The sequence below is a fragment of the Dermochelys coriacea genome, chromosome 9 (assembly GCF_009764565.3).
Source record: "Dermochelys coriacea isolate rDerCor1 chromosome 9, rDerCor1.pri.v4, whole genome shotgun sequence".
Taxonomy (NCBI): domain Eukaryota; kingdom Metazoa; phylum Chordata; order Testudines; family Dermochelyidae; genus Dermochelys; species Dermochelys coriacea.
The window spans coordinates 28,524,572-28,536,977 of record NC_050076.1 but is presented as its reverse complement, the minus strand read 5'-3'; the positions used below and the strand labels follow the sequence as shown (position 1 = coordinate 28,536,977).

At 41.0% G+C, this 12,406-nt stretch overlaps 1 protein-coding gene across 5 annotated transcripts in view; it reads left to right on the top strand.

Annotated features, from left to right (window-relative positions):
- RNF13 (ring finger protein 13) overlaps window positions 1-12,406 on the top strand; it is a 104,892-nt gene that overhangs the window by 27,014 nt on the left and 65,472 nt on the right. For all 5 annotated transcript variants that reach the window (XM_043491932.1, XM_043491931.1, XM_038415863.2 and 2 more), the window contains one exon: window positions 3,505-3,630. In XM_043491932.1, the coding sequence (XP_043347867.1) occupies window positions 3,505-3,630 (126 nt within the window). The remainder of the gene's footprint in view (window positions 1-3,504; window positions 3,631-12,406) is intronic.

Sequence of the window (12,406 nt, the reverse complement as noted above, 5' to 3'; positions counted from 1 at the left end):
CGCAAACTTTATTAGCACATTCCCACTTTTTGTGCACAGGTCAGTAATAAAAAGAATAAATAGCATTGGTCCCAAAACTGATCCTTGAGGAACTCCATTGGTAACCTCCCTCCAGCCTGACAGTTCACCTTTCAGTAGGACCCGTTGTAGTCTCCCCTTTAACCGATTCCTTATCCACTTTTCAGTTTTCATATTGATCCCCATCTTTTCCAATTTAACTAATTCCCCATGTGGCACGGTATCAAATGCCTTACTGAAATCTAGGAAAATTAGATCCACTGCATTTCCTTTGTCTAAAAAATCTGTTGTTTTCTCAAAAAAGGAGATCAGGTTGGTTTGGCACAATCTACCTTTTATAAAATCATGTTGTATTTTGTCCCATTTACCATTGACTTCAGTGTCCTAAACTACTTTCTCCTTCAAAATTTTTTCCAAGACCTTGCATACTACGGATGTCAAACTAACAGGCCTGTAGTTACCCGGATCACTTTTTTTCCCCTTTCTTAAAAATAGGAACTATGTTAGCAATTCTCCAATCATACGGCACAACCCCTGAGTTTACAGATTCATTAAAAATTCTTGCTAATGGGCTTGCAATTTTGGGTGCCAATTCCTGTAATAATCCTACTAGATTGTCTGTTGCTTTTTAACTGAAGTGGAGGGGGGCAGGGAGAGGAGAATGATATGTCTGGGGCAGGAGAGACAGCAGGCTGACAGACCTATCCTGGGGGAAGGGAACCCCCCCCAACACACACATCAGCCCCCTACTCTGCTCTGCTCTGCACAGCAGTCTCTCCCCAAGCAGCCGACTCCGCCTGCCTACCTATGGTTCTGTGATTCCCTCCAAATTCTCCCACAGCCTTCTTAACTGTCTGGATTGGCACCCTGAGCAACTGTGTAAGCTCTTCGTGCTGAGGAATGTCAAAGCAGCAAAGCAGTCCCTACCCCCACCCCCCCTGTACCCCAGCAGCAGTCTGAGCAGTCTGCCTGTGGCTGTGTTCCTGGTGCAGGGCAGAACAGGAGCATTCCACGTAAATGATTTGCTCTTTGTTCCACAAATGGAGCAGCACACTCAGCTGTCGGATACTTCCTGGAGCTTGGAAAGGGGAGGGACGCATGTCTGCAGGGCAGCAGAGGTCAAAACAGTGAGCAGAGCAGTCACTGCAGGCATTGTGGGATACTGGTGGAAGCCAGTTATGTTGACAAAACAAACAGCAGTGTCTACACTGAGGCTTTGTCACTTTAACTTTGCTGCAAAAAGCTTTATGCTTCTCATTGAGGTAGTTTTATTTTGTTGGCAAAACAGCAGAGATTTCCCGCCAAAAGTAGTTTTGTGGTGTGTACGCCTCTCTTGTTGGCAAAAGGCAGCTTACTTTCCCCTTGAGAAACAAAACGCCTGCAGCTATGGAAAGTTACAAAATGAAAGTAAAGTAGAACCTTTTAATGTCCTTTATATTAACATTAAAGATCTCCACTATGCTAAAAAGGCTTTAGCATGGCTGACTGTCTGGTATTGCTCTACTATTGATTGCCTAGTGTTACTCTTCTTCTGCCTTGTCCAACAGACGAACAACATTTTATACTGCTTTAATGATCTTGTACTCTGTATATCATCATATGGTGATGCATTATTAATTAAAACCAATTAAAAAGAAAATTGTCAGACTGGCTTGCCCAGTATGGTGTAGTCTTGACAATTCATGGATTTAATAAAAAAAACAAAAACAAAAAAATCCACTCAGTATGATCAAATTATTCATGTTTCAAACAGTTCCAGGCACTTTCATTATGTCTTGCTAAGCTTCAGGCTTAAACTTCCTTGTTACCATTAGGAGACATTCAACCTTTATATTTAGGATACAAGGCTGCAAAAAGACAATTTTTAAAAAATTGATTTTCGACATCTGATATAAAAATTGTTATAATAAATTATATCTTACAATAGGTTTTTTATTTTGAACATATTCAAGCCTGCATGTCTAAAATTAGGTGCCTAAATCTGTATTAAGGCAGCAAAATAAGCTACCTGCTTCCTCAGAGATACAAAGTACTTGCAATTCCTAGTGATGTCAAGAGAAGCAGTAAATGCTAAGCATTTCTGAAAATCAATCCTGAAGTGTTTCAAATTCAACACCCAACAATAATTCTGGATTATTTAACACATTTGAAAAATGTTTGATTATGATTCTGAACCTGACACTTTCCCTTTAAGGAAATCAAATTAAGATACAGCTCCAATTAATTCAGATGGCATCAGTGCCACTGACTTTTTCCACCACCATTTCAAATACCAGAAGTTCAGGAATGCCAAAATATTGTATTGTATATTGAAAAAAATCTGTTAGGGCCCAGTTGTCCTCTCTGCTTGATAAGTTCAGGGGACTTAAAGTGCATGAAAATGGTGAATGGGTCACACAAATGAGCTGAAGCAGTTCTGAGGGTACATTCCCACTTCCACTGATACTTGGGAAGACCCTCTTCAGATACTTCATGGGATCAAATCAACATGTTAAGAGTAAAGTGCCAGAGATAGGGTAAGGTTGCTCTCCAGAACATCTTGCACCTTTGACTGACTTGCAGTGTGAGGTATGCATAGCATTTCTTTCAGCATTATCTTATGTTGCTTCCCCATCAGCATTGTGAAACCTTCTCATGAGGTAATGGTGTCTGGGTAGCAGCCAACATGGAACCATGGCAGCGCAAAGAGGGATTAGGGAGTAGTGCCAGGACATTCAACCACTATAAACATGTCTCTGCCCTTGCCAAGGTCCTAAAAACTGCAGGATTTTTCAGTGGATCTTAGAGCATCTGCAGATTAAGAGAGTCACACCCAATCTATGTCCCATGGTGGTGTGCAAACCCAACCTTATGGTGGGACAATCGAAAGAATGCCCCAGGAGTCAACATCCATGGAATTTCCTGGTCCTTTTATGATTTTTCCCTCTTGTGGGGGATGTTATGGCCCTTATCAGAAGTTAAGTGTGCATGCATCACTGCAAACCTTATAAAAACCTTCCACATGTAAATGCAAGTCTAGTAAGTACTTTCACAAGTATAGAGATGTTCCTCACCTTCCCTCTTCGGTAGTGCTTGTTGGCTTAGTGTGCCTGCGGTTCTGTTAATTACAGTGAGCAGTCTTAAAAAAAAATTCATCTTGATAATGTTTCTGTGCTATGTGCAGTGTTTCCCATACTGAACTATAGATACACTAGAAATGCTGAAAATTCTGAAGTGACATTAGTAACTAGTACAAGCCAACAGGAAAATTAAGGGCAACTAATATATATATTCAGTTTGACATTGCGTTTTCTCTGTAACCCCAAGCAGCACTTTGATATTAAAGATCCTATGTAAATAAATAAAAAAATATAATATACAATGTAAAATTCACAATGATTGAGCTCCAGGAATTTGCTTAGCTTTCTTTTGAAAGTATGATTTTTCCCTAGCACTTGTGTTAGGTCACAGAGCTAGAACTGATAGTATGCTGTTACTTTGTTTCAGGGCTTCCTAATAAATTCAAAACCAGAGAATGCATGTGAGCCCATAGCACCTCCACCACTGAAAGACAACTTCTCTCGTGCTTTCATTGTGTTAATCAGAAGACTTGACTGCAACTTCGATGTTAAGGTAGGCCTCTTTCATTTTAAAGGTTTGTAAAATTTAAAGCTGCTGGTATTCTGAATGATGGCTAAAGTTAATGTCAAAAAGGGCTCTCCCTGACACATGAAATGAAAGAGTCGCATAACTAGAGGCAGGCTACAGTAATCATAGATGTTGGTTAATTTGTAGCTTTTCACTTGTGATATTAAACTTCATGTTGTTTTATGTGCCGTTTGTTCAGGAAGTAACATCTATAGCCAGTAAGGATTGAGGAATCTAAAGTGAAAGGCTCTCCATTTGTAAGGTTGGAAAGTTAGAGACTAGAATTATTTATTTTGATGAATATCTAGCTTTAATATTTATTACTTTGATAGAGTGAAAATGGGCCCACTATATGGGGCAACAAGGACATGCTAGCCTCTTGGGCCTTCTCGGCCCTACCAAAAATGGTTCATGTAACTTGCCACTGATTTTCATAGGATAAAACAGGGTTCAGGCATTTTTACCACCATGTGGTTTGTTCAGAGCATGGTTATGTGATACAGTAGTTAAAACTCCTGAACTCTGTACACAGTATAGTTTTCACTGTTGTTAGTGCTGGCAATGAATTGTGGTCCTATATTTACTAGTAGAGAGGTAAAAAGAAAAGGAGTACTTGTGGCACCTTAGAGACTGACAAATTTATTAGAGCATAAGCTTTCGTGAGCTACAGCTCACTTCATCGGATGCATCCGATGAAGTGAGCTGTAGCTCACGAAAGCTTATGCTCTAATAAATTTGTTAGTCTCTAAGGTGCCACAAGTACTCCTTTTCTTTTTGCGAATACAGACTAACACGGCTGCTACTCTGAAACCTAGTAGAGAGGTAGGCTTTCTGTCTTGTAACCTGGCTTTGTACCAGACTGAGACTTCCACAAGAACTTCACAGGTTTAATATAAAATCTTGCCCCCTGCTGTGTATGTTGTAGTAGGAGCAGAAGGTAGATATAGCCACTTCCTTCTCACCCCTATGCAGCTTCAGGACAAGATTACAAGAACATTATATTGGGGGAACAAGCTACTGCTTTTACTAGTATGTTACAACCTCAAGGGGATGTGATCTGCTAGCTTGGGGAAGTCAGGCCCCAGGTTCCTGGATGCATGCTGCAGTATGCAGTACTAGCTGCTGGTGTGGTGTTCTCCTTTTTGGAGCAGCAGCAAGGACACTCAAGAACATATTTTTCCCCCTGGCCACCCTGAGTGATCCTGCCCTGAGTTGAAGAGAAGATTCTAGTGCTGAATGCATCATCAGACCCACCATGCCATTTGCCCTTACATCACTCCTAGGAGTTAGAGCAGAATTTAGTCCTTAATACCTGCATTCTTACATGCTGTAAGAATTGGTGAAAAATTAAGCAACTGGTTCAAGGTAAAGTTTGCTATAAGACAAAGGGGCATCATGATGTTCTTAAATTGGACCTTAAGAATGGCAAACAAGTTGGAGCATAGGCACTGACTCCTTGGGTGATCCAGGGCTGGAGCACCAGAGGAGAAAAAATGGTGGGGGCTGGAGCACCCACCGGCAGCCCCCCCCGCCACCTGCCCGACACAATCAGCTCTTTTGTGGCGTACAAAAGGATAATGGGGAGAGGAGCAAGGATGCGGCGCACTTGGGGGAAAGGGCGGAACAGGGCGGGAAGAGATGGGGCTGGGGCGGGAGGGAGGAGCACCCCCTGGCACAATGGAAAGTCTGCACCTATGAGTTGGAGGGTGTGATGTTGGGTGATCTGGAGTGAAGCTCCTTAGCTTACACAGATGACAGTGTATAAATGGCAAACATGTTTGAATTAATGATACTTTTCGCTACCTCTGTAAATTGGTGTAGTCAGCTTGGACTTACAACCACTTTATCTTGGCATTTATTTTATCTTGGAAAAGGGACAATAGATAAAGTATTGAAATGCAACAGTGAAGTCTCAGAACAAGTAAAATCTTATGTGTACCTAGGAAGCTTGATAAGTGGCAATAGTTCCAGCAATGATAAGGTTAAAAGGAGATGTGCTGATAAAAACAGTACGTTTGGTATCAAAGTGAAAATTTATCAAACCAGTGTACTAACAGTATTACTCTGTTGTGTAGAAGCAGTTGCATTAAATGAAAACAGACATCAGAAGGCCGGAGGCAGTAGAGATGAGTTATTCAGAAGATGTCAGGTGTAAAGCGGAATGATTTTAAGACAAATAAAGTTAGGAGAGTAGGATGTGAAGTGAGCATAAGGGATTAACTGCATTCAAAAACATTACAATAGTGGGGACGCTATAGAAGACAAACAGATGACAGGATGTTAAAAGAGATTGTGTGAAAACAACCAAGACAGTCAGATCTAGAGGCTGACCGCTGACTAGATAATGACACGTACACAGAAACATGACCTGGCTGGGTTTAATAGAGGAATAAACCATGACCAGGAATGAATGGTGACGTGCTGCTCTGTGTCTGAAAAGATGCTCTGTGATGAGAAGACTTTTTTTTACATTTTATTGGTGTAAGAAAAGTAAAAATGTGCATTAAGACTGTTACTAAATTTAATTGAGCAAATTGTTTTCTGTGGTTACATGCATGCAGCTTCTATTGCAATCAGTGGGCCAGATCTTGGGCCCACTGGAGTCCATGGGTATTTTGCCATTGTGTTCTACATGATAAGAATTTGGTCTAGTGAGTGTTTTTGCATGCATATATAGGGCAGAATTTGTACTTATAAGTACCACTGTACTTATGTCACTGGTAAAGTTGCTACCTAATCTCCAGGTATGTATTTAACAAAGAGAAGGTATTTATTGCAGGATAGTCAGATACTTTTCAACATTTATATTGATTTCTTGATTGTGGTTTCATTATCATGGGTTTTCACAAGTAGTAACTAACCTCATTTAAAAGGATTTCTGTATTGGTGTTGAGATATGCTGTGCTAACCCCTAGAGGCACTAAGGGGGGCTCCATAGTTACTAAAAAGTTATCAGGAGATTTGAGGATATATGGCAGAAGCAACTAGAAATTAATAACTGAACATTTTGCCAGTTGTTGTTGAAATCTGTAATTCTACTGCAACTGGGATGTAATGTTGGAACGAGTCAGTGAATTTATGGCCCTTTTAAAAAAAAAAAATGCTATTCTGTATTTCCAGACAGATGGTAGAAATTGTGTGTTACTTTTTCTCCATTTAATCCATGTCTTCCCCATCCCTCTACTTCTCTTGCCACCAGTGGACACCGCAACTGCTAAGAGTCATCTTGCTAGTTATAATTATAGCCTTTAGTGCAGGTGTTCCCAAACTTTTTCATAGTGTGGACCGTGTCTTAATAATGAGATTTTTCTCATCAACCTCAAATCGTCCTTCTGTTCACCATTGTGCAGACCACCCACCTCTTTATTTGCTACTGCATGTCATCGCTGTGCAATTCCAGCAGTTTTGTAAATGGAAAAATATTAACTCTTGGTAAATGGGTCAATATTAAATGCATCAAGTGTTTTGTCCCTTTGAAAACACTTAATCAGGCTCTTAATTTCATCTCCTTCCCATCTATTCTTTTTCCCTCGCCTCCTGCCCTTGGCTCTCTGCTGACTAGTCCTCCCCCCCCCCCCCCCGCATATACTTTTCTACCAACTTGTTTCCCCTGCTCTCCTTGTCATACTGCCCAGCCACCTGGTCCTCTTTTGCCCACTGCTCCACACAGTGGTCACCCTTAAATTTGTCACCTAAATAACTTTACTCCCAATATTTGCAGTATTCAGGATATTTGCTATAGTAAATATAGGGAAAGGCATTGGAATATTGCCTCTGCCTACTTGTTTTCAGCTGTTTCTTCAGGACTCCAAACTCTTCTTTGTAATCCTGAAGATGCAATGAGAGCCAACACAATTTTTTAAATACGTTGCCTATAATTTCTAATCTCACACAAAATGGAGCAAAAATTCTTTTTAGGGAAGAATGTTCATGGATGGCAGTGCCCTAAGTAATGGTTTAATTCCTCCACAATGAGCGCACAGAATTGGTTGCAGATCAGCAAACTGAGAAGCCTGTACTCAAGCAAGAGTCCATATACTTCAGGAATTGGCAACTACATTGTGTCATCCTCTCCCCACCTCCTAGTCTTTTGGAGCATTAGGGTGTTGTTAAGCTGCAGCAGCCCAGCAGAAGTGGTATGGAGCATTCTATCTGTGTAGGTAAACATGGGCAGAATGGTAGATAGCAGGGAAATCTTTGCTATGGCTGATGTAGAAAGGAGGATGGATGGATGATTTCAAGGCCTAACAGGACCATTGTGATAGTCTTATCTGGCCCTCTGTATAATGAACTATAGAACTTCCCCCAAAACAATTCCTACAGTGTATGTCTTTTTAAGAAAAACATTCAATCTTCATTTAAAAAATTTTCAGTGACTGAGACTCCACCACGACCCTTGGTAAATTGTTCCAATGGTTAGTTACTCTCACTGCTAAAAATTTACACCTTATTTCCAATCTGAATTTGTCTGTCTAGCTTCAACCTCCACCCATTGGATCATGTTATACCTTTCTCTGCTAGATTGAAGAGAAACCCATTATTAAATATTTGTTCCTGTAGTGGTTTAGCGGCAGGGATTCCTCACCCTCCGGGGCTGTAGGAGGCTGCTCCGCCTCTGTTCATCGCCTACTGTGGGGAATTAACAGGGCAACAGTAGTCTACAACTGGAGTCTATAGCGCGTGGAGTCTATAGCCTGTGGTCAGGGGCTGAGCAACAAACGCAGTCGGGGAGCCCAGGCCCTTAGTCAGGACGGGGCACTGAGAGTCTATAGCTCAGGCCTGTGTTCAGGGTCAAGCAGCAAGGGGTTCGGGCATCCTAGCTCCAGCAGATGACTGACAAGCACTGGCTGCTCAGCCTACAAAGGGGGAGACCACCACCCCAGGGTTGAGGTGGCGGGGGGGAAATAGGCCTACCCACTCCACTGTGTCTCAGCCCAGGGCCCAAACAGTGGCAGAGGGGTCTGCTACTGGGTCAGCAGGGATCCTGACCGTAACACGCTGACAGGATTTACGGCAACAATGCAGCTGGACTAGAGTCAGCTGTCCCTGGGCCACTTCCTAACTCCCCTTCTGGTTGTACCTGGGTTTGTAGAGGATTGTCCAGATTGTCCGGGTAGAAGGTCTGCGGTAGTCCTGATAACTTCTCCAAAGACGGGTCAGCATATGGCTCCGGCCAGTTGCCAGTTCTCAGCTCCACAGCAGCCTGCAGCAGTCTCCCACCTCGGGAGCAAGCCGGAGGCGCTGGCTCCTCCAGCAGCTGCAGCCCAACTGAGTTCCCAGACCCACCTTTTATACTTCCTATCCTTCCCATGACTTCCGGTGGGAGGGGTAAATCCAGCCTGGCTCCACCCACCAGAGCTCAGTGAGGGACTCCTCACCCTCCAGGTCTATGGGAGGCCACTCCAGCTCACTACAGTTCCCCATAAAGATAGTTATAGACTGTAATCAAGTCACTTCTTAACCTTCTCTTTAAGCTAAATAGATTGTGATACTCAAGAAGTCCAATAAGGCCTGGTTTCTAACCCTTTAATTATTCTTGTGGCTCTTCTATGAACCCCTTCCAATTGATCAACATCCTTCTTGAATTGTGGACATTAGAACTGGACACAGTATTCCAGCCAGAGTTGCACCAGTGCCAAATACAGAAGTAGGAGCTTCTCCACCTTTCCTACTACCACTCACGCTTAGTGCCACAGACTAGTAGTTGGCATACCTGGATGACAAGGCCCAGATTTATTCTGTTAGGATCAAATCCTGTAGCCACAAAAGTCAGTGGCAAAACTCCCAGGGATTACAGTGGGACCAGAATCCGGCCCTTGAATAATAAACAAGGGGGACTGTTTTCTGCCTGGGCAGAAAAAAATCTGGGGTTCAGATCTAACACAAGGAGAAGAGTTTTGAGTGCTGGTGCAATGCACCAGTGGCAATCATGATGTAGAGGACTAAAAAGGAAAAAAATTGCATTAGGTATTTGTATTGTAATAGTAAAAACTATTGTCAAAGCATTAAAAGTGCAGCTGAGCTAGTACACAGAGTCAGACAAAGTCTCCTCTTGGATATAATGGGGCAGCCTGGCTCTTAACAGCTTCCTTACGGCAGCCCTCTTTCCTTTTCCATTCCCTATACAATCCCTGAGATACGACATACCATCTTTTACCATCAGACTCCATTACAATATTTCAGTGATTCACATAAAGCACTTATTTTCTGTTAAATGAAGTGATATCAAATTATTGTGTTTCTCCTGTTACTGTGTCAAATCCCCACAAAGTCCTTAGTACCTGAAGAGAGCCCACAAATCCCATCAACTTCAGCTGTGGACTACACCGCTCAAAATTTAGCTTAAGTTTACGAAAGGCAAAATCTGCAAACATTTACTGTTGAAAACTCTATTTAAAAGAAGTGTCGCACTTCTTTTAAATAGATATTTGAAAATGAACATACATCAGTGTAACATTTGTGGAAATCAACTAATGTACTCCGTTTTGAAACTGTATGGTTTACAGTTAAAATGATTGCTTTGTCATCTGCAGATAAGTTTGACTTGTTCATTTTCAGGAGCTCATTAAGGCAAAGATTTTTTTTCTTCATTCCTCCAAAACATCTTAACTATACTGGTATGTGAAGCCCTATTATAGCAAAATCTGTTAGTGATTATTTTAAAATCTTTTGATATAAAACATTTACTGTGGTTCTGTTGTTCTGTTGCCTTCCACTATATCCCAAGACCATGAACAACATTATAGATAACAGTGATTGGTGGCATGTGTTTTCATAGATGGCACACTTTAAACTTATCCTTTATAGCACCTGTTCTGACCTGGAATTATGGATGCAAAAATGTAATTTGTGATATTATAAAAGTGATATACAATATTTAAACACAAGTGTACGTTCTCTATTCAGTACATCGTGGGCTTGCTTTGGTGTTCACATTTTAGACATGAATCAGAAGGAGACCACCTTTCACTTAGGGAAAATGTTCTTTCATGGCAAAAGAATTTTTTTTCAGAAAGTTGCAGTGCCTTAGTGCTGTACTGAATTGCACTGTTTGCTTTTGTTGGTGAACGTTATTGACATTATGACAGATTATACTCAGTCAATATGTTTTCTGCCTTCCACTCTTTTTTTTAAAGCCTCTTTCAAAATGGCAAGTCATAGTTCAATGGAAATATCAAAGTTTGTCACAGAAATTTTAAAAAGGAATGCTTTGAGATGGAATAATTTCATGTAACCTAATCTAGTATGATCTTCAACCAGTAGACAGGTGTCTCTCATGCCTTGTTTTGGAACTGGTGGCATTTTGATCCTGACAGATAATCTTGTCTTAGTAATGAAATCTTTAGATGCTACTGAATGTCTTAAGATTTTTGTTGGCAAAAAAATAATGGCGTTAATTTGCAGTTCCAAAGCCCATGATCTTACCTACTGCTGCTTTATTTTTGTGTTTTTAAAAGGTTGTCTGGTTTTCTTTCAAGAATCTTATAAACAATATATTGAAGAAGTTGTTCAGAGCTATTCTCCTCAAGAGGTCAATAAAGGTTACAGTCAAAGATTTTATTCATTTTCGGATTCCTTTTACATTTGGCTGCCCATGGAATGTTTGGATACTTCAGTCTTTGCTATTTTTAACATTCGTTTCTTTTGCTAAGGTGTAGGTGGCCATCTTGTCTGAAGATTGCACTACTAACCAGAATAAAGTGTGATTTACTAACTTCTGTAACCTGTCCTGTGCAATGACTTAAATTCCATGCTAATTTTTATTTGGTTTGAAACACCAGGGCTAAACTTGTATGGATCTATTTTGGTATACATATAGACACAGTCCAGTCTATGGTTGTATCTATCTCACCACTGGCCATTAATTATATTGTATGTATTATTTCGGTTATTGTACTTACATAGTTAGATTTATTTATTTACCCTGCTATCTGGTACAATCTTATTACTTGGGATCCTAAAGTTTCCAGTGTTCAGACTGGCCCTAATTCTCAGCTATTCCACACTGGTGCTTAACGGGAACAGGGAGGCTGCAAAGGTGGTTTTGTTCTTTAAATCATTTCTGTGGTCCTCACATTCTGGAACTTCAATATCAATTAAAGCAACCTGAGGGCTTCTCTATCTTGTATATAGGCCCTAGAATGCAGAAAATACTCAAAGTACAGTGTACTCCCACCCCCCCTCCTCTCCTTTCCTTTCCCTATCCCTGACATGCTTCCTGTAGTTGGAGTGGTCCTGCTTTAGAGCTGTTCCAGCAGCTCCTACATTGTAGGGAAGCTCCTTTATGCAGAGGGTATTCCCCAGGAACTGTTTCCTCCCTGATTTACAAAAAAGAAAAGGAGTACTTGTGGCACCTTAGAGACTAACAAATTTATTTGAGCATAAGCTCCCTGATTTAAAAACCCTGTTTTGTTTCCAGATTGGTATAGAGGTTTAGCACTGCAGAGAGATGGGGCCAATGTCTTTAAGATCACATGGATCGGTCCCAGAGTCTTTTATATTTTGTTTACATTCTTTCTCTGAGCAGTATCAATGGCTTGTCATATTTCCATATCTGGAACCCAAATGCGTATGTTGATCCAACAGACTGCAGCTGCTCCCATTAAACTGCATGATCATCTTTGCAGTATTGAGACTTGGAAGTCTGATGATTTTCTTACTGAATCTGGCAAGACTGAACTGTTATTTATAAGCCCCTTTAAGTTCAGGTAATTATTTAGCTTCCTTAGTTAGTTCCATGGGGTAGTAATGGACTTTCATT